Source organism: Artibeus jamaicensis, unplaced genomic scaffold (assembly GCF_021234435.1).
Source record: "Artibeus jamaicensis isolate MK-2021 breed Jamaican fruit bat unplaced genomic scaffold, CSHL_Jam_final contig_233, whole genome shotgun sequence".
NCBI lineage: Eukaryota > Metazoa > Chordata > Mammalia > Chiroptera > Phyllostomidae > Artibeus > Artibeus jamaicensis.
The window spans coordinates 24,333,795-24,358,713 of record NW_026521486.1 but is presented as its reverse complement, the minus strand read 5'-3'; the positions used below and the strand labels follow the sequence as shown (position 1 = coordinate 24,358,713).

General features: G+C 41.2%; 1 protein-coding gene, 1 non-coding gene and 1 pseudogene across 2 annotated transcripts; 2 read left to right on the top strand and 1 right to left on the bottom strand.

Moving 5' to 3' along the window:
* Positions 1–879: 879 nt before the first annotated feature.
* On the bottom strand, positions 880–23,645 carry LOC119063476 (60S ribosomal protein L26-like; annotated as a pseudogene).
* Positions 9,082–14,328, top strand: LOC119063475 (uncharacterized). Its single transcript, XM_037164808.2, has 6 exons — positions 9,082–9,229; positions 10,809–11,207; positions 11,358–11,423; positions 12,838–12,885; positions 13,357–13,407; positions 14,082–14,328. Coding segments are annotated over exons 1-6 (636 nt in total). The 5' UTR covers positions 9,082–9,159; the 3' UTR covers positions 14,084–14,328.
* Positions 23,646–24,104: 459 nt separating the features above from the next.
* Positions 24,105–24,239, top strand: LOC119063484 (small nucleolar RNA SNORA42/SNORA80 family). Its single transcript, XR_005085188.2, has one exon. It is a non-coding gene; the product is annotated as a small nucleolar RNA SNORA42/SNORA80 family (small nucleolar RNA).
* The last annotated feature ends 680 nt before the right edge of the window (positions 24,240–24,919 follow it).

Sequence of the window (24,919 nt, the reverse complement as noted above, 5' to 3'; positions counted from 1 at the left end):
TGTGGGGGTGGAATGGGATGGGAGTAAAAGACAGAAAACTGTACTTGAACAACAATTAAATAAAGTTTTAAAAAGTAAAAAAAAATGGTCCAACAAACATCTGTTTACCAAACATGAACTCTTCATCTCCTTGTAAATTGCCTTCTTGCCCTGTGAAGCACCAGCCTCTCCCACTGCTGCCCATTTAGTTCAGGATGGCATGTTAAGCCTGACCTGCCCAACCTGTCCTTGGGCCTCATGTTCTTTTGGAACCGCTATGTGTACACATGTGATCAGTTTGATTATTTTCTCCTGTCAATCTGTCTTGTGGTAATTTAATTATTAGTCCAGCCAGAAGAACTTAGAAAAATAGGAGAAATACTTATTTTTCTGCTTGCACGATTTTAGCGAGGCAGCTGGGAGAAAAGAAAATTTACTGGCTGGAGCCCCACACGTTCCACTCTGGTGGCAGCAGATGCAGCCCTGGGAGCATCTAACACAGGCTGGAAGAAGGTAATGGCTCTTACCGTGTAGGCACCCCCTTAGATCTCTGCCTGTGGGATCCAGTGGGAGCAAAAGTTTTGAGCATTTTTTCCCCTTCTAAATTTAGATTGGCAGGAAGGAATATTGGTCTGCCCAAGTTTCTTGGGCAAACATGACTGGAGTAAAGATCTGGGTTGAATCTCTTGTTTTCTGTTGATCCCTTCCCTTGCAGAGATGGCCATTATCTCCTCCAGCTGAGGGGACGTATGCACCTGGGGGGCTGTGGATCCAAGTTTAGGGAATCTAGAAGCTTCTTCTGTTTAAAGGGAGAAAAACGCATGATTCCCTGTGTTTTGGAACAGCTGTTTAAAGACAGGGCACCGATCTTTCTAGACCACTATGGCGTGAACTTTAAAAAAAAAAAGATTTTATTTATTTGTTTTTTAGAGAGGGGAAAGGAGAGAGAAAGAAAGGGAGAGAAACAGCAATGTGTGGTTGCCTCCAGTGAGCCCCCTACTAGGGACCTGGTCTGCAACCCTGGCATGTGCCCGAGTCCGGGAATCAAACCCTCGACCTTTTAATTTGCAGGTTGTTACTCAAGCACTGAGCCACAGCATCCCGGGCTGGAGTGGACTTTTGCATCTGTGAGGGCTGTAACCTTCCCACTCTCTTGTGGAAGCCTCTTGGTTCCTTAGGTCATAAAAGGATTACTGGTTAGAGTCACTGTAGATCTTACCATTAATGGCCAGACAATGGATCCTTCGAACTGGCAAAGTTTCTAAGTCAAAAAATTTTTTGAAGAAAGCTCTCATATTGGTATGATGACTAGCCATTAAAACTCCCTTAATAGGATGGAAGGACAGAAATTAGAACAAAAGTCAAAGTCCACTCATACTCATTCCTATTTGCCATCAGATATTTATGGATATTATAAAAATCAGGACATTGAATGTACAATTGTCCAGCACTTAAGAAAAAAAAGAAGAAAAATTTGACAAAAATCTTGCTAAAGACAACCTAAAAGTTTTTACCCATTTCAAGTTTTTAAGAAAAACTTTTTAAATTTTAATTGTTCAAATACAGTTGTGTACAAGATTATATTATTCCTGCATCTTCTCAATTGTTTCTTCCTTGTATTTGCCCTTTTATTTCCCATTTGGTGAGCGTTTGCTTTATGTTCAAGGATCTCTTTGTGGTCTTCGTCCAGTGTCAGTGTAGTGATGACCACATCGCTGGGGCGAGTGCCCACGTGGCCAGTTGCCCCATTAGCTGTCTCCCGTAGCACTCATTCAGTGTAGAGGACACATTTCTCCCTGTGGACATGGACCGCTTTGCCAATTTGCTGTCCTCTGCGATGTCCTCCCACAACCTGCGTTTCATCAGCCTTTCGGATGGACATGGACCAAACACTGTACTTCAATCGCAGCTCTTTGGAAAGAGGAGAAGACATAAACTTCCTGCCAGTTGGGAAGACACATTGAAATGCCTTTTGTGGTTCCTGTTCTGGTCAGAAGTTGCAAAGGGATTGAACTTCATTTTGACTGCTCGTACCTCCACGATGGCCCAAAAGGGAGGAGCAACAACCTAAAAGTTTTATGTCCGAAGGACTTGGCTGGGTAATCAAGCTGCGAGCCCCGGAATGTGGCCAGACAGAAAGGTGGGCCAAAGTCCATTTTCAGCTAGAGTCCTACCAAACTGCTGTTGGTCCTCATGGAAATTATAACCTCAGTCCTTGGTCTAAGGCCAATCTAAGCCATAATTTAAAAAAAAATTTTTTTTAGGCCAGGGAGGATCCTTGAAAGTTTATCCCTATTTCCTGAGCCCAAGGAAAGGTAAAAATAAAATTTCACATTGTCCCTTTCTTTCCAATCCAGACCAGTCGGTTGTTGATCCTTTTTCTCCCAGGGCAGCTACATATGCTTGTGCCTAAGGACTTGGCATTAGCTTTCTGTCTGCCTGGGACATGTTCCTTTGACTGTCAGAGGGAATGACTCTGGAAGGTAATAAACTTTACATGCCACCGAGTCTGTAAAAATGTTTAACACTGCCAGAAAAAATGACTGTTTGTCCTGGCTGCCACCTGAAAGGACATTTGAAAAGATTTAATAATTCCATGATCAGAAATTTGGCAAAATTTGAAGCTTGGTTTTCAAAGTCTGATAGGGAAGTTTCTAAGTCTCCTTGGCAATTCCCCATTCCCTTTTGTGGATGATCAGGAATGTAAACAGCGCACAGCTGCCTGAGACCAAATAAGTCAAAGGAAAAGAAAAAAGGGACAGAGAGCTTTTGAAAAGCAGAAGCTGCTGAAAAGTCTCCATGCCCAAGTCTAGTCCCCCACCCACCCAGCTCCTTTAAAAATTGTTTGTCAACTGAACTGATCATGACTATAATTTTAATTACTTTTAGTTTTGAATATTGCTGATTTAAAAAAAATTTTGTTTTCCACATATAAGAAAACTTGTTTCTCTTAAACTACCTAGGACCTAGAGCATTGTGGTAAATTATACTGTTGTGAGCAGAATTGTAACATTTACTTTTTTCACCATACTTAAGCCCTCCAGCTTTGAGAAACGTTCAGTGAATATTCTTATTTTCATGGCAATATAATTATTTGCATAAGTTCAGTAAGAATCTGGTTTCCTTATAGCAAGACACAATTGGAAAGTGGTTACATACCAAGGCTTTGACAGGAGTGTCATGTGTGAGAAAGGCATGCATAGAATCCAATATGAACAGACAGCTTTAAGGAATTAAGATGGACTTATGGAAGCCATTGGAAATATTGGCCTGGTACCTTGCTTGCTGGGTACCCAACAACCTTACCAGGTGATTAAGGAAGGTCACTTCCTGACAGTATAGAAACATCAGTATATTTCAAGAACCTCAAGAAGAGAAAAATCGCTCCAGATCTAAGTGTACTGTAGGCAAACTGATAGTACACAGCTTGCCCTCTTAGCTTCGAGATGCTGTCAAAAGTTTAATCTGGCCCAGGCTGGGTAGCTTGCTTGGTTAGAGCGTTGTCTGATGGGCCAAGGTGGTGGGCTTCCAACAAATCAACACCCCTCTCTCCCTCTCCTTCCCTCACTCTCTGTCTCTTGGATCAATAAATAAAAATTTTTTAAAAAGTTTAATCTGGAGATTCCTTATGAAAACTTTCAGCAAAGTAGACTTAAAAGAGCCCATGTGATCGATGGCGATTCTTGCTGTACTTAAAGAGGACATATTTATGAAAACTAGACTTATTTTGCCAATAAATTAGTCTCAATTGTGCTATCCTTGGTAAAAATGAGGGTGATTTAGAGAAGGAAAATTATCTTTCAATAGTAATTATAACATACTTGTGGATATTAGACTCTAGTTCAGTTAATCATCTTTGAGGGTTTGTTTTTCATCAGAAAACTGGACTGGATCCTGACTTTTTCTAGTTTTCTCAAATATTTATTTGGCTGTAGTTCTTCAAAGTAACATTTTCGATTTCTTCTATCCTTTGACTTGGAGTCGCTGAGAACTAAAATGCCATTTTTTTCCCTGAAGTTGTACAAACTGCAGCTTGATGATTGGGTATGAACCTCAGGAAGTCGCCATGACGTCCAGGACTCAGGCCGTCCACGCCTGCGGTCGTGTACGCCACTTCAAAGGTTTTCCCAGCCCCGGATGACGTCATTAGAGACATTTCAGCTGCAGTGTACATGCCAAGCCTGACGTGTAGAAATCTGGCAGCCCTCCAGGCTCAGAAATCATATTTTTAATTCGATCTAAAGATTAACCTTTGTTTGTTTTGCTAGAAAAGTCTCTTCTTCAATACCTGATTTCTGGCTCCCTCGGTGTAGACCTACTTTGGGGGGCCTGCCTGCATTGCCGCCTCCTGAAATGAGAAACAATTATTTAACTGAACTGACCTGCCTTAGGGACGAAGTGCTTGTTCAATAAAATATGGAACATTGTACCTACAAACTTAGCTTCTGGACTGTATGACTTTTTATTTGAATGTGAAAAGATAGAAATTTTCATTTTTCTACCCTCACATTATGCCTAGAGCAAAAATTATGATCATAAACCCAAATCTCATGGACTTCAGCCTCATGTTTTCTGTTGCCTGTGGTATATTTCTATCAAGATTCTCTGAAAGCACCTGATTTCGCACTAGGCAAGCTCATCCTGCCCAGGCCTCTGTAAATCCCTCCTCGCCCACTTCCTGCTCTTCTCCCTGCCACTCAGAAACTGGCTCCTGGTTTGGCTCCTCTGTGTATGTCACTGGAACAATTTGCTCTTTAAAATTCTTTCTAAATTATTATTTTCAAAAGTTTTTATTTTATACTTCACTTACATTTTTATTTTAAATATCTTTACTGAGGTTTAATCGACACACAATAAACCACATACATTTAAATCATACACTTTGATAAGCCTTGATGTATGCATACATGTATGTGACCATCTCCGCAGTTAAGGTAAGGAACATATCCATCACCTCCGAAAGACTCCTGGTGTTCCTTTGTAACCATCCCCACTTCTCCCTCCTCCCCCCTCCCACTCCCATGCCACCCTCCCATCCCTGAATATACCGACACTCTTTCTGTCACTAGAGATCAATCTGCTTTGTCTATGATTTTATAAAGATGAAATCATGTACTATGAACTTTTCCATAACATGGTGATAAGACATTTATGTAACTTATGATGTGATCACTCTGATAAATCCAGTACCCATCTGACACCATCCATAGTTGACAGTATTCTTGGCTATATTCCCCATGCTACACTTCACATGTCAGTGACTGTTCTGTGACTACCAATTTGTATTCCTTAATCCTTCACTTTTTCCACCCATCTCCCAACCCCATCTGGCAACAGTAAAAATGTTCTCTATCTCTGAGTTTTTGTTTCTGTTGTGTATGCTCATTTATTTTGTTTTGTTTTCGACTCCACATTTAAATGAACTCATCTGGCATTTGTCTTCCTAGGTCTGACTTATTTCACTCAGCACAATACCTCTAGGCACATCCATGTTGTTGCATATGGCAAGATTTTATGCTTTTTTTTAATGGCTGAGTCATAGTCTATTGTACGTGTATATAGGCACCACTTCTTTATCCATTTGTCTTCTGATGGACACTTAGGTTGCTTCCATACCTTGGTCATCATAAATAATGCATACGATGCATATTTTTTTCAAATTAGTGTTTTGGGTTACTTTGGATAAATATGCAGGAGTGGATCACTTAGTATTTTAGTATCTTGGTATAAACTACATTTTTCTAACCCTAGAAGATTGGGCTGGTTCCTCTCTGAGACCCACTATGTCAATTACCTAATAAATATTGATTCTTAGGTGGTGAGAAAGAGTAACACATCTTCATGAAGGGAGACCAAATTGCTCCCATATTTCAATACAGAGGTCCTAAGGCAGCAGCTCTTTCTCTGACCCTGGGGGAAACTGAGGCACCTAAAATGGTACCAGGATATTTGGTACTGTCTAAAGTGATGTCTACTATATTTTTAGGTGGTTGAGCTGCAAAACAAAACTTCTCTAGAGGAAGTTGTCATTTCTGCCCCTTCAATATCTTAACTCCTAAGACTAGCCCTCCTCCGAGTTCAGAGATTCTACCTTGCACATTCAAAAGTTCATTCTTGCACTTTTCTTGTGTAGGAAACATTCTCCTATTGTCACCCATGAGGATAAAATTCCCCCTTCTTCCACTGGCCCATGACTTGCTCTATTACTGTCTCATTTGAGTTCCGTTGTTTGCTCGTGTTTTCTGCCTGCCAGTTTTTCATGAGCTTCTTGCTTTCCAAACTCCTGACTATTGTGTTTGGGTTACATTTCTACTGCACAAGGCTTGCCAAGGCAATTCTGTTTTCAGTAAAACAAAATATTTTCTCATATGTGTGTTTTCCCTTGGCTTTTTTTTTTAGTGTGACAAATTTATTGGTGTTTTAGTAAAGACATTCATCTCACCTGTTTCTTTCTCTCTTCCTGACCATACGTTAGTATTTGAGTCAAGAAAAGAATATGCAGGAGATCGATGCTATTTTAACATAAACAATAAAATGGACAAAGCCAAAAAGGTCACTTACATTTACACAAGTTAAATTCACATATCTTGATGTGATTAAATCCTGCAAGGAAAAACTAATAGTTCTCTGAACATTTCCATTGTTTTACCTGGGGTTTACTCTAAACTTAAATACTAATGAACACAGTGTTAGGAATACATACATACAGGCTGCTTCTCTGGAGGTATTACTTATTAAAAGAGCTGAGTGAGTAGTTACCGCCATTAAGATGGTCTGCAGCTGCCTGCAAATTTAACGTTGGAGTTTTCAAGGGAATCATTAAACTGCACTTTTTTTTTAGTTATGATTGTGCCTTAAAAATGTGTTTAACTGTCACATTACAATACAAAAATACAACCTCTCCCACAACACATAGCTCTGACAAAGTATGTGTGGTCAAGATAGTCCTATCCCAGTCTTTAAAAAGGAAAGTGCTCCATCTCCCTGTACACCCTCCCCACACCCCGATTTCAAAACATGTCTCTTAATTGTCTTGGTCCTGGGCATTTCCAAGATGAGATTTTGCGTTTCGCTCCCATAGCTTCTGGTTATCAGAAACCCGTGCTTCCCTTTGTTAAAGGAGTGTGGTCCTGCTGATGTTGGTGTATCCCTTCCAATATTCTTCACCCTCATCTTTGCTTCTGAAGTCATTTCCTCTGGTTCGCTCTCTCTGACTTTATTAAAAGCTGCTGCTACTCAAAGGGGTTTTGGAGCAAGAGTTGGAAGAGTTTCCTCAGGTTTACTTGACTCAAATTTGATGGCTATGGCTGAGGTTTTCTTTGTCATCTGACCATCTATGGGAAACCCAGACACGAAGATCTTTGTAGGCTTTGCTGGGGGGTCTGAAGCTTCTTCAGCCCATCAGTTCTCAGCGTGGCAACGAGAACTTTCCCTGCCATTACTTGAAGACACTGTCTCCCCCCCCCCCATTTTATTTATTTATTTTTAGACACAGGGGAAAGGTGAGAGAAAGAGAGGGAGAGAAATCAATGTGTGGTTGCCTCTTGCACACCCCTTACTGGGGACCTGGCCCACAGCCCAGGCATGTGCCCTGGACGGGGAATCAAACCGGCAACCCTTTGCTTTGCAGGCTGGCGCTCAATCTACTGAGCCACACCAGCCAGGGCCTGTCTTACTTTTTACAGGTGTTTCTGCTTTTTTAGGCTTCTCCTCTCCTGCCTTCCTGTCCTTCTTTTCCCCACCATGGCCTCTCCGCAGTTGCCCCAGCCCTGCCTTTAGAGTGAAATCTGCACAGGGCCACACTTCGCAGAACAAAGCCGGCAGTGAGGGGTTCTGGGAGATAAGTGGGTTCCGGGGAGAAACAGTTCTGTGGCTGGTAGCAGAAGCCCGAGCATCACACTGCCCACTGCTATGCTTCTTGATTCTACCACACTCAGGGAACCTTCTGCACATTCCCTAACTATCCTGTGCCACGGTTGCCTTATTCTAAAAACGGAGACTAATAAGATTACCTATTAGGGTTGGTATTGGATAAAATAATGTATACCTGTGGCACGCAGTTAAGCACATTATGAATGTTGGCTGTTATTATTGCTGAGAAGATTCTCGCAATGACATTGCCAACCCTGTGGGTTTGGAGGTACAAGAATCAGCAGAAAACAGGCCTAAAGGACTCATGGGAGTTTAACTCTGTGAAGGGAGTGTGTGTATGTTAGATATGTGCTTTCCAGGTAATGGTCGTGACTCTTAAACTCTGAGGCTCATTTATGTGAGTCCCTCTTGCATATTCTCAGCCTGTTTTACCTCTTCTGTGAGGATGAGAGTCTGTGCGTCAACCAAGGACACACCGCAACTTGATCCCGGCCCCCTAGAGGACTGGGGAGGTCACTAGCAGGAGCCAAGTCTACACAGTCAAGAAGTACTTCCTGTTAATGCCCAACATGAAAATCTTCAGGTGAGTCTGGAACCATTGAATCTCTTGGGCTAGGTTCCTCATCAGAAAAATGGGGTAATAATGACTCCCTTTACAGGATCATGGTGAAAATCAAACACAATGATAGCACATGTGAAATCTTATCGATTTAGATATATCTGCTTTACTATAATACTAATATTGGGAGTAATTATTCTCTTCAACAATTCTCTTTGAGAGAGACCAGCTTGGGGTAGAAGACTGCTTGCCATAGGACTCTCTCTTACAGTCTAAGTAGCCAGCAGAGTCTGGCCACCATTCTTACTCCGGTATTCTGACACAAGCAGCATTTCAGAGACTCAGTATGTAAAGCAATATTTGGCTCCATCCTAGATGACAAACTTGCAACCTCGGGCTAGGAAAGGAGCTCTCTGTTTAGCTAGTGGAACTGGGATTTCTCCCCTGTGCTTTGAAACGCAGATAATAGGTGCTAATGGCAACAGCAACCCAAGACCTTATCAGAGTTTTCCTCCAAACTCCTCCTTTCTTCTCCCTCCCCCAGGTCCTTGCTGCAGGGGCATTCTCATTGTGTGCGGGCAGGTGAGGTTGCCAGGGTTTTTTTCCGTAATGACCTGGGAATGCTGCCTTCAGGAACCTGAGGCTGAGTGTTCTATAAAAGCTGAGCAGAGCTCTCGGTTCAGTACACGGAGGACCTGCACCCTGCCTGCTCACCTTCTCCAGCGTCCTGCACTCCCACCGCCCACACCATGATCAGGAAGGCCCTCGTCCTCTCTACCTGGTTCATCTTGGCTGGGGCTCTCCCCTTAACACTGCCACGTAAGTGGACCGCTGGGAAGCCTTTTGGAGAACGGGGCTAAAAATCCTCTCATGGTGTGTGTGCCTGTGTATGGGAGAGGGGGGGACCAGGATGGGTGGTGGTGGGGAGGGAGAGACAGATGTAACGAACACTGTAATGTAAAATGGTCAAAAGCTTTATTAGGAGGGGGATATGGGGCTTAGTTTTGAGGCCTTGGGTAGTTGAGCGGCTAAGCTCAGATTTGGGTTGTGTGTTTGAATTGACATTATAAAGGCTAAAAAGGCTGAGCCAGATGGGGTTAGGGTAGGTGACTAGAGAGATGCCAAAGATTACCTGTGTTCTCCTTCACTATTGGGTGCTAAAGATGCTTTAGTTAGTGTGGGTTGAAAGGTCTTAGGATGTTTCCCCATTTCACAGCAGAGTAAATTTCAAAGTGCTTTAGCATCTGGCTAGGTCACATGCAATGGAGACCAATGGGTCTGGAATGGAAATTTGTGAATCACACTGGGAAAGGAAAGAAGGGGTCTTCCTGGACCAGGGAAAGGAAGCTCCCCCCACCCCCACCACCCAAAGGCTTTCTTTTCTAGTTCTTCCCGTTCAGTTCTTAGGAGGACAGCTGTTCCCTCGTTTGCTTTAAAATGGTCACTTTCCCCATTCTTTTCCTTCTTCTCCCTCCGGTAGCTCCCAATCTATCCTTGACTAGGGTTGGGTGCTTTATTGTACGTGAATGAATAACAAAGTAAAGTGACTAACTTAGAGAGCTGATGACTCTGGCCACTTTGGCAGGATGCCCATAACCTGCTGAACCAGGCCGCCACGATGACCGTATCTTCCACTGTTGCCCAAGGAGCCCCCGGCTGTACCCTCGTCAGGCCTGCACGGTTAGGTGCTTATATGGTCAGCAAGCACCCAACTGTCCGGACCGGGCAATTGATGGGACACTGTGGGAGATGAAATCCTGGATAGTTAATGAGCAAACGATAGGAGGAGCCTGTTAGAGAGTCCATTCCATTCTTTTTTTTAAAGTGAATTTATTAGGGTGACAACACTTAATAAAATGACATAGGTTTCGGGCACACTATTCTGTAATACACCATCTGTGTATTTACCACCCCAGTCAAGCCTGTCCACCACCATGGGTCCCCCTTTCATCTCTTCAACCTCCTCGGCCCTCTGTTACATTCTTGACAGGCGCCTTGGGAATAGCTATTTTCCTTGATTCTTGCTCCTTGCTCCTCTTTGTTTTTGTTTTAAGTTTTCAGAAATCTTGGAAGGATTATATGGGAAGAGTCTTTGGAATGTTTATTCTGTTCCGGTCTGCCTAATTTACATTTAGAGACACAATATCAAATGTTTCTTCCTAAACTGAATCTTCAGGGAGGGTGACATAGGGGACACCCAACATTCTCCTGGTGGCAGTATTCTGCACTTTCTAGCAGTTGGTAAAAGAGAGACTTGTGGTGAGACCACATTTGATGCAGTATATGAACTTATGGCTGTGCTTTCCTCAGAGAAGATCTCACTGGGAATGGGAAGGACATGGAGGTAGTGGAGATACTCTAGCTTTCTAGTATTTGAGCTGCTTTTTTTCCCCCCTAGATATCACCGATGATGCAGACATTTTCAGTGACTCAAAGTTAGAGGCTGAACTAAAGCCAATTGCTGATCCAGAGTCAACCACTGACTTCAAACCCACTGAAGTTGTAGAGTTGATCCTTGACCTTGGCCGCACTCGTACTGTATTGTCACCCACTTTCCTTGACTCCACTGATACTCTCAAGTTGAACACTGGCCTTCCCTTCACTGGAGCTGAAGTGCCAGCTGCTAACCGTGATCCCGCTGATGCTCTTGAGTTGAACACTAGCCTTCACCTCGATGGTTCTGCAGTGCCACCCAATGACCTTAACTCCACTTCTGTAGAGGTGACCATTAACCTTCTCCCCCTTGGTGCTGTACAGTGGATCACTGATGTTGATTTGGAGACTACACGGGTTTTGAGTAAGTAAGGCTTCTGACTTCAGAGGATCCCTGGGCAAAAGTTGGTGGGCTCCCATCTTTTGCATGTCTGGGCAAAGGCTGTTTTCTCTCAGTGTACTGGATTCCCAGCATAAGATGTGACCACGCCCACTTCCCGTTTTGTTTTCTTAGAATTGTTTACTGATGTGGAATCAAACATCACCAGCTTTCTGGAAGAAACCACCAACGGGGCCACAGGTAAAAATTCGTGTCTTCAAAAATGCAGAAATTTCTCCCTGCCTCCATATCCTTATTTATAGCTCCTTGCATAGGAATGTCCCCTGATAACTCACACATTTGGAGATACTTTGTTGCTTTGGTCTGTGAGGTGAACTAAACTTTGCCAAAAGTTCTTGGAAACTTGAGGAGAACTGAAGCATTTTCTGAGTGTCAGGTGATAGAGCCATTTGAATTCCAATCATTTCCAGCCAGGTGCCTGGCCTGCCTGGGTTTCCAGGACCATCCCAGCCGGCTTCTCTAAAGAGGATGAGCTTCCTGTGCCTCCAAGGGGTTGCGGGCTGTGGTGGCAAGAAGGGGGTTAGCAGTTTCCTTTTCTTTTCCAGTTGATTACAATTCAATTTACACAGGGCACTTTATGAATGAAGATTATGTTAGCGTGAATCTTACTTGAATTTAGGCTGAACAGAAGGAAAAGGGGTTTAAAAGCTTCATGAATGAAGCTGGGGTCCTGTCTTGGCCCATCTCCCTGTCAGGCCTTTGTCCTTAGTGTCTTTCGAGTCACAAGATTTCAATGCCTCTGTCACAATCAACAAAACCCAAGAAATGGCGGGGGTGCCTTTATTTTTGCTAAGAATGTGCCCTGGGCCTTACCTGCAAAAACAAATTTGAAACAGTCTGATTCTTACATCTACAAATAATAGCTGACATTTGTTGATATTTACTGCATTCCAGTGCTGTGGAATGTCCTAAATGTATTGGGGAAATGTGGGTAGTAGTTGCAGGAATCTAGAAATTGTATTTAAGTGGTGGCTGTGGAGCCTATTAAAAGAAGACTTGGTTCTCTGGCTTCAAATTCTTTTCCATGACCTTCAGCTTCCTCACAGAATGGACCTCATTTGTGGAATGAAGCTCTGTCTCAGTATTGTACCCCAACTGCCCACCCTGTAGTTGCTGATTAATAAGTTAATATAAGCTAATGGTCTCACCCTAACCCTCCCATCCTTACCCCCATCCCTTGCAGCACTAGGACAATTCTCACCTTTGACTATAAGAGCGAGATGCAGCCTCATGGTCCAGAGCCATCCTGTCATTTCTGCTAATTAAAAGAGCTGGTCCCCAGCTCTAAATAAAGCAGCTAATTAAAAGTACTGGACTCCACAGCCTGTTCATCCAGAGGTGATTTCTGGCCGTGGCAATTACCAATGAACTGAGAAGTGTTTTTGTTTGTTCTTTATTGTAATGCATTTGTTTATTTTTTCCAGTTTTACTGAGGTATAATGGACATATAACATTGTATATGTTTAAGGTATACAATATACAATGTGTGATCTGATAATACACTTAGATTGAGAAGCTTTGGGGTTTAATAGGAAGAGAAAATTCACGGAGGTTTTGACCTTTGAAATTAAGAAAATGATGTCCTTATTTCTAGCAAGTGGCACTGGTGATAATTTGGAAGAGCCTGTGACTGGAGAGTTAGGTAAGAACAAAGATCTTTGAATTTTTTTTCCTATTCTTGATCTTTAAGGGGGGATTTTTTTTCTTCCAGGTTTGCAAGGACAGTGTCAACAAGTGGGGCTCTGGTGGGGGTGGGGGTCCCCTGCCCACAGCCACACCCCTCCTGGCAGGCATATGCTAGCTTAGCTGTGTCCACTTTGGGGGACTGTTGCACGAAGGTATGACCATGTGTTCCTCTCGGGGACTGCCAGGTGTGAGTGGAGACCAGCCCTTTCCCCAAATGCCCCTGGAGTGTGTCTGCGTTGTATCCCACAGGCAGGACTTCAGGCCTGGCAGAAGCGAGGAGGGTGGGAGAAGGGCGGTGTTGGTGCCACAGACTTGGTAGGGTCCTCCTTTACTAGGGCTGCTTGAGGCTATTAGCTGAATGCTAAGACCCACTGTGAATGGTCCTTACTGCAAATGAATAAAAAACCATTTCTTTTCTTAATTGCAGAGGAGCCCAACACCTCCAGAGTGGGTGATGAGTTCATCCCAAAGCTTACTTGTAAGTGTCTTCTCTCCTGACCATGATATCTTATTAAGGACTTGACACCATTTTCAATGCAGGTTTTGGGCCACTGGGTAAGAATTCCAAACTTAAAAGCCTTCCAGGATGCTGAGACCAGCTATAAAATCTAATATTGAAGGTTAAAGACAACCTCTTGTCTCTCTGATGTTTAGCTTCCCAATCTAATTGTCTGGGGTTTTAGTAATCAAATAGCCATAGTATACACAATTTCTCTTCCTCGATTTTTCTGGGATTTCCTTCTTCCCATCTTTCTAAAATGTGGATTCCAGTCCAACCCATGGAATCTTTTAAAGGGAGAGAGCCTGCAGAAAAGGCATCAGATTTCCCTAGGCACAGAACATAATTCAGTTATAAACTGTAATTCCTAGGAGCTCTGAATGAGGAGGTGTCAGTTTTGATACTTAACCTCGCTCTTGGTTTTTTTGGATTCACTAACATGGTTTCTTTGTGCAGTCAAATGGATAACTAGACTGTGTAGAAATATCTCACTTAAGGCAAAAGGAGAGAGAGGGAGAACAAGCAATTAGACCTTATAGTCACGTGCCCAAGGTCACAGAGGGAAGTGGGAAAGGTGAGCCTAATCTTCGGAGCACCAGGTTCTCTTCTTTCTGTTGGTAATGCCTGTTTCCTGTTTTACTTTTTTATTTTAGAAAATGAAGCAGATTCTCCATCGACTGTGATCTTCACTCTGTTAACCACAGCTTTCTAAGAAGATTCTGAGCTTCTGCAGAAGCCTACTATTCCATTACATAGGCGTTTGAATAAATGGAAATACTAGCGAGCCATAGAGTAGACACAGCCGAGGACGCACGCAGTGGCGAGAACCGTCCACAGACAGAGGGTGCATGTTTCCTAACCATGTCCCATTGAACACAGGATCAATAAATGCTTATTTGAAATGAGTTTTGAGATGGGTTTTTATTTCACGAGACCACAGACTACTTGGTTGCCTTGTGTCAGTACCTGTAATCCTGTTATTCCTCTCTGATGGAGACTCTGTGCTCAGGCTCCCTCCAATGCTTCATGGTCACAGGAAAGCATGAAATGAGACCACGGAAAGTATATTAGTTTTTCTAGGCCTGCAGTAACAGTTTTCCACAAATTTAGGAGCTTCAGACAACACAGACCTGTTATTTTTAGACTTCTGTAGCTCAGAAGACTGAAAGGCATCTCACTGGGTTAAAAACCTTGTGTCTGCAGGGCTGGGTTTCTTCGTGGTAGTCTCTCTGGAAGAATCCACTTTCTGTCCCTCTTTCCGTGGCTTTCTTTCATCTTCAAAGCCAGCAGTGGCCGGTCGATTCTCACATCATATCCCAGAGCCACGGACACGGACGCTACTACCTCCCTCTTCCACATGTAAGGACATTTGGCCAGAGCCCGGGTGATCCAGGATGATTTCTATCGGGCGTCCAGCCTGTGGCCTGCGGGCTGCGTGCAGCCTGGGACGGCTGTGGGTGCAGCCCAACACCAAATCGTAAATTTATTTAAAACATTATGAGATTTTTTTGTTTTTGTGATTACGTGTTGCAATGTATTTAATGTGTGGCCCAAGACAACTCTTCTTCCAGTGTGGCCCAGAGATGCCGAAAGGTTGGACGCCCCTGCTTCAAGGTCAGCTCCATTGATTGGCAAGTTTAATTCCCCTTTGCTGTGTAATTTAACATATTCACAGTTTCTGGGAATTAGTAGGTGAGATAAACTTTTTCTACATAAAAATCAGAATTGAGAATGCTTTTCTTTTACTTCTTAACAAAGATTGTACCACTCCCTGCTGTCTTTCACGTTTGATGCTTTCTCTTGTCACCTGTATTGTTTCCCTCTGGAGATATGCTGTTTCTCTCAGTGTTTTCCAGTCCTTTCCTCTGTCTTTATTATCAGGTATTTAGTTGTTATGTGTCTTGTGTGAATTTCTTTGGGTTTATTTTCATTGGACTTTGCTTGTCTTTTTAAGTCTTAAGGCTTATGCACTCATTTATTTTTTTTTTACCAGGGTGGGGACATGTTCAGTCAATATTTCTTTGAGTGGTTTCTGAGGACTGTCCTGTTTCTTGTCTCCTCAGACCACACACATATTAGGCCTTTGTCAGGGTCTCATGGGACCCTGAGCTCTGTTGGCTCCCCCCTCGCCCATTTTCTCTCTGTATTGTTTGGATTGGGTGATTTCTATTTTTCTGTCTTCAAGTTCATCGGTCTTTTTCCATTTGCTGTTGAGTCCATCCATTAAGTTTTCAAAGTTTGATTACTATAATTTCGGTTGTAAATTTTTCTTTTGTTTTATTTTATACATTTCAATTTTTGCTGACACTTTTTCTTGCTGAGATTTTCATTTTTTTTTCATTTGTTTTAAGCATGCTTATAATTGCTCATGGAAGCATTTTTATGATGACTGCTTTAAAATCTTTGCAGATAATTCTAACATCCCTGTTATTTTCATTCTGACATCTACTGATTATCCTTTTCATTCAAGTTGAGGTTTTCCTGACTCTTGGTTTGACAAGTGAATATTTTCACTTGAACGAGGATATTTTTGTTGTATCATGAGACGCTGAATTTTATGTAGATCTTCTGTCTTAGCTGGCTTCCTCTGACGCCACTCCAGCAGGAGAAAGGGGGGGGGCACAGCAATACTGCTGGGTGGGGCAGAAATGCACATCTCCACCTCAATAGGGAGGGGTTCCTCATTGTTGCTGGGTGAGGAATGGAATGCTGGCACCCCACCAGACCTCTTCTGATCCCGCACTTTTTGGGTTGGGTAAGAGTGCCTTGTTATTGCTTCTCATGGGGTCTCTCTTGGTATCACCCTAGTGTAGGAAGGAGAGTGCTTCTTCATTGACTGATGTGGGGTGAGGTACAGACTCCTCTTCAGGCGACCACTGATGCTGTGGGTTAGGGAGGCTCAAGCTGCTAGGTGAGGATGAAAGTCCCAGTTCCCACCTAACCCTCTCTGGCACTGCTCCGGCAGAAAATTAGGTCACCTTGATCCCTACAGCCTGGCAAATGTGGCAATCTTACTTCCCCACTTGGGTCATAGTTTTTTCTGTGGTGTTTGATAGAGTGACTATTGTCTAAATGTTTTCTGTCTTGCTAGGTTCTTTCTGGATCATTTGGCAAGAGAGAACAGGCTTTTGCTGGGGCTTTTTTTCATTTGGGTCTATTAGTATTTCTGAGTTGCTGCATGTTTCAGCTGTAAGTCAGAGGTTTATAAACTACCCCAACCCCACCATAAACAAAAAGAAAAAAAAAATCTAGAGAACTTGCCATCAGGTCATTTCTGGATCCCTAGGTCCCTTCCTATCTCAACTGTTTTATTTTCTCCAACTTTCACAGTCTTATGTCTGGGGCTCTTAGTTGTATGTAGTGGAAAGAATAGGAAAAAGTGTGTATACTCCATCTTTCTGGAAGTGACACCTGCTTTATTTTAGATACAAATAAAGAAGAAGCAGGTGATTTTTTAGAAGAAACTGGTCTTTATTTCCCATATTGAAACACCTTAGGGAAGATTACTTGGAAATACCACTCCTCATTGTATAGGTAGAGAACAGACTGAGTCTTGAGTATATCAAGGTGCAGAATTATTGGCATTTAAATGAAGAATAAGACTTAGATATCATTAATGTTCACAAGCCATCAGATAATATATTATCATAGATTCACCATTATCATTCCTTTTAGATGGCCCTTCTGCTTTCACTACTTGTGAAAAGAGCAGTTACTTGTGAATCATCTATGTTTTGGATAATTCAGTTTTAGAAGGTTGTCATGAGGGATAAAGAACAAAACCACCTCTCTGAATAAAAGAATAAATGAAGAAGTTTGCATTTGTTGCTCTTTATTGCCATATCCCACAACAGATAATTTTCCATACATTATGCACTTATCTCATAAATAATCCTGTCACATTATCTGACAACTTGGGTTAAAAGCATAAAACTTATACAAATCCTTTTTCATATAAATCAATTTTTTGATTATTACAGAAAGGCATTTTTTTCCAATATAGAAAACTTGGCTTAGTGTGACTAAAACATAATTGTAAATTTTACTTAATTTTAATTAATTTAGATTTAGACAACTGCAATGTGGCTTGTGAGTACCGTGTTAGTGTCGATCTAAAGAAGATAAGACTATAAATCAAATAAATACATTAATGAATGTGTAATTACAAGAATTTGGAAGGACATGAACATGATTCCATGCAAGTTTATGACAAAGGGATCTGGGTGGGCGTTAAGTAGGCAAAGAGAAGGTGGAAAGTTGAGAACATGCTGGAGCGTGGAAGGGACTACACGCTCTGGAGGGATGGAGCAGGAAGGACAGACAGGAGCAGCAGTTCTGCAGCAGGAAACAAAGGGGAGAGTGAGATCTGAGATGCGTCTGGAGAGGGAGCGGGGACCAGGTCATGGCAGCCTTGATGGCCACCTGCAGAATTTTAGCCTCAATGGTAGGCGCTCTTGGGAGTTTTAAAGCTGAGGCTGGCAGAAGATATTATATCATCACAAGTATGGTTCAAAAACCTTACTCTGACCGCAGACGCAGCCCGGAGGAGGATTTGGAGGGAAAGGCAGAATGGTTCCAGGTCACCAGGTGGGAGATTGTGGTATGCAGGGGAGCATGGCAATGGAGATAGAGAACAGTGGATAAAGTGGAGAAAAATTTAGAAAATTAGAAAAGGGGACGAAAGTTGGTGATGGATTTTTTTAATGTCAAATGAGACAGAGCCAAAGCTATAGATTTTGTATTATACTCATGGTTGAATGGTGGTCTACAAAGTTAGTGCTACCAGATTAATTTATTTGGGGAATATTGAGTGATGCCTTTAAAATATTCAAATGAAGATGTCAAGCAGATGTAAAGCTCAGTAGAGGTTTTGGCAAGAGATAGAATTTTGTATTATTGGTACATAGATGATAATTGAAGTTGTATTGAGCTATAGTAAACAAAACTACATAATTAAAACGTGCAATGTGGTGATCTGATATACATATATGTTATGAAATGATTACCACAATCAAGTTAATTGACACATGCATCACCTCACAAAGTGACATTTTTTAGAATGAGTTTTTTAAAAAGATTTTACTTTTTAGAGAGGAGAAGGAAAAGAGAAAAAGAGGGAGAGAAACATCAATGAGTGGTTGCTCCTTGCACACCCCACACTGGGGTCCTGGCCCAAAACCCAGGTATGCACCCTTGACTGGGAGTCGAACCAGTGACCCTTCAATTCACAGGATGGCACTCAACCACTGAGCCACACCCGCCAGGGCCAGAATGAGTTTTTTAAGGATAGTAGATAGTGAGAAGAGACAAGAATTTAAAACAAATCTGCAGAATTTTATATAATTTCATGGCTAAATGGAGGATGGTACCTCTGCAAAAAAAACACACAAGGCTTTAACTCCTAGATGGTGGCAACTGTGAGTTTGCATTAATCATAACACCCTAAACTCTTCATAAAATAACTGGCATAAAGAAAAAAACCAGTGAATACTTTATAAATAAAATAAGGATTGAGGAACAACCCAAGAGTTAGAATATAAAAGAGGTACATACAGTATCAAAGGAAGAGTATGTTTTATGCTAAAGTTGTTTCCAAGAACATAACTGAGAGTGACAGAGTTTTGTTGTAAAACCATTTTATCCTTTCTCCTTAAAGACCACCCCCAAATAAAAATAGCAAGAAACAGAAATGCAAACATCATGTTTGATAAAGCTTATAGGACAAATACTAGCCATAATGCATCGAAGACTGAAAACAGACAGAGTGGTTAATAATGTAACAGAAAGGATAAAATACTCAAGTACCTGTGGAAGTCTGATTTGGGGTGAGTGATACCAAATAGAAGTATGCCAGATGATCTTACAAATCCTTGGCAGGGCTCAAGGATTATAGACATCAGGTGCTGTGATGATTAGATTGGAGGAGAAGTAATGACGGTGGTGAGACAGGTAACACAAAACAGTTAGGTTTATATCCTCCATTATTTCAGCAAGATAGAGCAATTTTATGTTCTAGAAAGCTGAACCAGAGAGGTGCTGGACATCGGGGCAACTGTAACTGAAGAGGATACAAGAGAAATGCTGTTCTAAAAAAAACAAAATGTAGTCCCATTTGTTTATTTTTTGTTTTGTTTCTCTTGTGTGGAGAGATATATCTAATAAAAGATTGCTAGGAGCAATGCCCAATATTTTGCTATCTGTGTTGTCTTCTAGGATTTTTATGGTTTAAGGTGTAACCATAAATTTTTGATCCATTTTGAATTTATTCTTGTGTATGGTGTAAGAAGGTGGTTTAGTTTCATTTTTCTCCATGTATCTGTCCAATTTTCCCAATTCCATTTATCAAATATACTATCTTTAGCCCATTGTATGTGTTTGCTTCCTCCATTGAATATTAATTTACTATAAAATTATTTATTTTGGGGCTCTCTATTTTGTTCTACTGATCTATATGTCTGTTTTATTCCAGTACCATGTTGTTTTGATTACTATGGCCTTATAGTATAGTTTGATATTAAATAGTGCGATCCCTCCAACTTTGTTTTTCTTTCTCACAATTGCTATGTGGGACATTTTCTGGTCCCATATAAATCAAACTAAAAAGCTTTTGCACAGTAAAGTAAATCATCAACAACATAAAAAGATAACCCACAGAATGAGAGAACATATTTGCTGATACATTTGATAAGGGATTAATATCCAAAATTTATAAAGTACTTATAAAACTCAACACCAAAAAACCAAACAACCCAGTTAAAAAATAAGCAAAGGACCCGAACGAACAGACACTTTTTCCAAGGAGGATACACAGATGGTCAGTAGACAAATGAAATGATGCTCAATGTCACTAATCATCAGAGAAATAAAAATTAAAACCACAATGAGATAGCATCTTACACCTGTCAGAATGTCTATCATCAATAAATCAACAAACAAGTGTTGGTGAGGATGTGGAGAAAAGGGGACCCTTTGGCATTGTTGGTGGTGCAGCCACTGTGGAAAGCAGTGTAGAGATACCTCAGAAAAATGAAAAATGGATCTGCCTTTTGACCCAGCAATACCACTTCTGGGAATATATCTGAAGGAAGCCAAAACACTAATTTGAAAGAACATAAACACCACTATTTACAAATGCTAAGATATGGAAGCAGCCCAAGGGTCCATCAGTTGATGAGTGGATAAAATGACTATGGGACATTTACACAATGGAATACTACTTGGCCATAAAAAGAAGAACATTTCACCCTTTGTGATAGTAAGGATGGATATGGAGAACATTATGTTAAGTGAAATAAGCCAATCAGAGAAAGACAAATATCATATGATATCACTCATATGTGGAATCTAATGAACAAACTGAACTAACAAGCAAAGCAGAAACAAGCTCATAGGTAGAGAGTAAGATGACAGCTAAGGAGGGGAGGTTAGGGGGTGGAAGGATGGAGAAAAAAGACTCATGGACATAGACAACAGGGTGGTACTTGCTGGGGGGAGGTGAGTGTAATGGGACTAAATAGCAATGGAAAAATACAATAAAGATTAAATAAAAAAATAAATAAAAGGAACAGGGCAATGAAATGAAAGCCTATAAAACAAATGGAGAGGTCCCCAACCTCTATCCTGGCCAGCTCCAAAGTGTCAGCAGTGACGATTATACTTGTCAGGCAGGAGGTAGGAAGATGTAAGACTCGGAGACAGCATTTAGAGACATCTTCAACAAAATATTTATCGGGCCACTCAATCTTCCTGTGATTCTACAAATCTCTTGCAATGCATGTAATGTTGTTTGATTGCCTTACCATCATCCTCTTCCATATTAACAGAGAGCAAAGCATCACCAGTTGAAAATCTTCCTCAAAAAAGGCTGAAGAAATAGTAAAAAGGAAATTCAGAGAAAAGGTAGTCAATATGAGGAGCAGAAGAAATCTTTAAGACATTCTAATTAATATATTTGGAGGGATGTTCCATCCTTGAAATAAGAATAGGACCCTATTAATTATCAACCAGAAAATAAAAAGAAATATTGGCTATTATTAAGTAGAATAGAAGTCAAAGTTAGGAATTCCTCCATAAAATAGAACAAAAAGGCAAAGAGAAAAAAAAAGAAAAAAATTAACTAACACAAATTTCAAAGGAAACAAATTATCAGTGAAAGACTACAAAACATTTCTCAGAACTTAAGAATTATTCTCCAGCTCTGGCTGGTGTAGCTCAGTGGATTGAGCACAGCTGCGAACCAAAGGGTCACCAGTTCGAATCCCAGTCAGGGCACATGCCTGGGTTGTGGGAGGTCCCCAGTGGGGGCCATGTGAGAGGCAACCACACATTGATGTTTCTTTCTCTCTCTCTTTCTCCCTCCCTTCCCCGCTCTCTAGAAAAAAATAAATAAATACAATCTTAAAAAAAAAGAATGATTCCCCAATGCAAGAGTGTCCAACAATTATCCACAGGCCCACATTTGCAGAGCCTAGTGTAGAACTACAAAAGGAGGTCATTGTACCGTATCTCTAAATACCTGCAGGTGATAACTGAGCTAGAACTGAGGTTCAGATGTTTCCAAGTCCTTCAGCCTGTTCCTTGGAGAGCCTCCTTTTGGCCAAGCCCAGAGACTAAAGGAGCTATGTTGCCTTGTACTAACCCTCACCCTCCAAGCTGAGAGGCAGGCAGGGACAGGATGTCTGCTGGAATAATAGCAGGTTAAAAGCTGGTCTGGACCCAGGACTGACCTGGTCAGTTTCCTGTGCAAATCTGCTTGGTGAGTTTTCCTCCCCCATGCCTCAGTTGTGATTTAGGATTTCCAGAAACTTCTAAGCACCTCCCCAGACTACACCACTGAGCATAGGAAACTCAGTTATGCGGCGGGTGCAAGAACTTGTTTGCCTAGACATGCTTTTGGTTGATTGGAGGCGACTGGGTTTATATAAAAGTAGTCATTTTTTTCCTCTGGTGCCCTAGGCAGAAGCAGTGCATTTATTCTTTGCACATTCTTAATTCTTAGGCCTGAAGTGCCCCAGTTCAGCCTGAGCTCCTTTCTCATAATTCCTGCTTATTTTATTTGTTGAACTTTAAAAATATTTTCTAATGAGACCAAAAGGAAAAAAATCCAATGCCTTTGGTTTTGGTGTTTTTGTGTGGGGCTCCTAAAGTGCAGGCCTTGGCCAAGGGGCCTCCCTTGGAATCCTGAGTACCTGGTACAATAAATTGAAAGGAAAAGTCCACATTAATTTATATCTAATTAAATTGTAGGAATTAAAGTGATCCTAAAAATTTTATCAAGAAAAATAGTCATATGCAAAGAATTGAGAATCAGAATGACAGTGGAACAGCAGTAGAAATCAGAAAACAGAGGAATAATATTGTAAAAATTCTGAGCAAAAAACAATTTCCAACCTAGAATCTAATATCTAGGGAGATTATCAGTTGAGCATGAGCCTAGATGACAGTCATTCTCAGACATGAAAGATCTCAAATTATTTTGCACTCATTAGCAAGAAGATATGGTAGGCTGTGTTACCAGACAAGGAAGAAAACTAAGTTAGAGGAAGGTATTAACTCGAGATGTGCATCATCCTACTGAAGAGGGAGAAAAGAAAATTTTCAGCACAGAAGCAGAGGATTTGAGAGGGTGAGGAAAGTTATACTGGGAAGAACTTTACAGATCTGTTGGAGGTTGCAGTAAGCCTTAGATGTTTACAGAAAACTAAACAAACGAAGAAAAGGTAATTATTAACTCCAGGAAAAACACAAAAGTTTTGTAAGGAAGGAAATGCACGTGTAATTAACAGGTACCCTAGATGCAGAGCAGTGTTGACATCAGTGATCTATAAACAAAAGGCAAAACCACCTCTTTAGAAAACAGTAACTACCAATGATTCTTCAGATCCTGGATGTGGATACCTTACCGCAGGGATTGCTAGGAGGAAGCAGACCCATCCCGAGATAATTTTTATATCATACTTACCTGCATGGCAAACATTTGTTTACTAAACATTCATACTTCTCACCTTCCTGTGGACCATCTTCCTCCCCTTTGAAGCCCCAGATCCCTGTCCCCTTCTCCTTAGCTCAGAACGCACATCAACCCCAATGGCCTGCCTGCCTTTTAGTCTCATGTCTCTGTAGGCCTGCCACAACATAATTAACTTTGTTTTACTCTTGTTAATCTGTCTTATGTCAATTTAATTATTAGCCCAACCAAGGCACCTAGCAGGGAAGAAGAAAAAATTGTCCTTGCAATCGGTAGAAATAACTTATAAGCAGGACTTCCTTAAAATTAAAACCTTTACACTTTAAAGTTAATGTCAAGAGAACTAGAAGAACCATTACATACTGGGAGAAAATACTTGCCAAAGGCACAGCTGATAAAAGACTGTTATCCAAACTATTCAAAGAATTCTTAAAACTCAATAATTAGAAGAAAATAAACAACCCAATTTTTAAAAATGGGCCAAAGACCTTCACAGACATCTCATCAAAAAAATGATACATAAGCATGTGAAAAGATGCTCAACATCATACACCATCAGAGAAGTTGAAATGAAAACAACATACCTATATTTCTTTTATATTTTTTTCTATTCAACTTTTCCAAAGCATTTTGAGTCAAATTTGGTAATTGCTAGTATACAATGTCAATTTTATTTTTATATCAGAATAAAGTTTTACATGTTACCCTAGTTTAAAAAAAAATCTATTATGGCAGGCCCGTCCCTCTGGGTCTCTCAGTGCCCCATGCTAGAGCAAACTGTGGTCTTGAACCATTGCCTGGCCTCTACTCATTGGTTGAAGGCATTGAAGTGGGTTACACAGTGGAAAAAAAATCTAAACACCCGAGATTAACTTAACCTTCTCATTACTGAAGTTCACATTGTTTTCTGTTTTTTCTCAATTAGAATAAGAAGTTTGTTTCTTATTGTTTTTAGTTTAAGAAACAGCCAGCTATTGAATCTGTTTTAAATTCATTTTTTTCTGTTTTCATATTATAGATTCTTTAATTTGGTCTATGTACAAACTTTGACATTATGTTGGCAACACTTCATTATAGTAACATATTCCCGATCTGGTAGTAGTTTAAGAAGACTGCATTTCAAACTGTCCTGAATCACACTTTAATATTAAATGTCTACCAGTATACAAAGCACATCGGCAGGTCTTTACTTAAAAAAAAACCCTAAGACTTCAGAGATCACTTTACAGTTTATGCTAAGTGGCCCCAGATAGAACACAGGCAGTGGCTGACTCTGGTCTGTACTATCTGGGAAGCCTCAGGACCTGCGTACCCAGTGGACAGTTACAGACCACGTCAGAGTACACCCACCCAACCACCTCTCCAAGCCATGGAGCGCGGTGGTTGGTGGCAAGAGGTCACAGCCAGTCCTATTAGCTGTCTGGTCTGTATATCTCTCCCATTGACCTGCTGACAGCAATCAGGACTCAACTACAAGACTCAACTACGCAACCCACCTGGAGGGTGCACATGGAGTAACACTGC

What these genes read in the sequence shown, in the direction of transcription:
- LOC119063475 (XM_037164808.2), top strand. Translation starts at nt 9,160, where the DNA reads ATGATCAGGAAGGCCCTCGTCCTCTCTACCTGGTTCATCTTGGCTGGG. An exon ending in TCTCCCCTTAACACTGCCAC is followed by an intron (nt 9,230 to 10,808) that starts GTAAGTGGACCG and finishes TTTCCCCCCTAG; the next exon opens with ATATCACCGATGATGCAGAC. An exon ending in GGAGACTACACGGGTTTTGA is followed by an intron (nt 11,208 to 11,357) that starts GTAAGTAAGGCT and finishes TTGTTTTCTTAG; the next exon opens with AATTGTTTACTGATGTGGAA.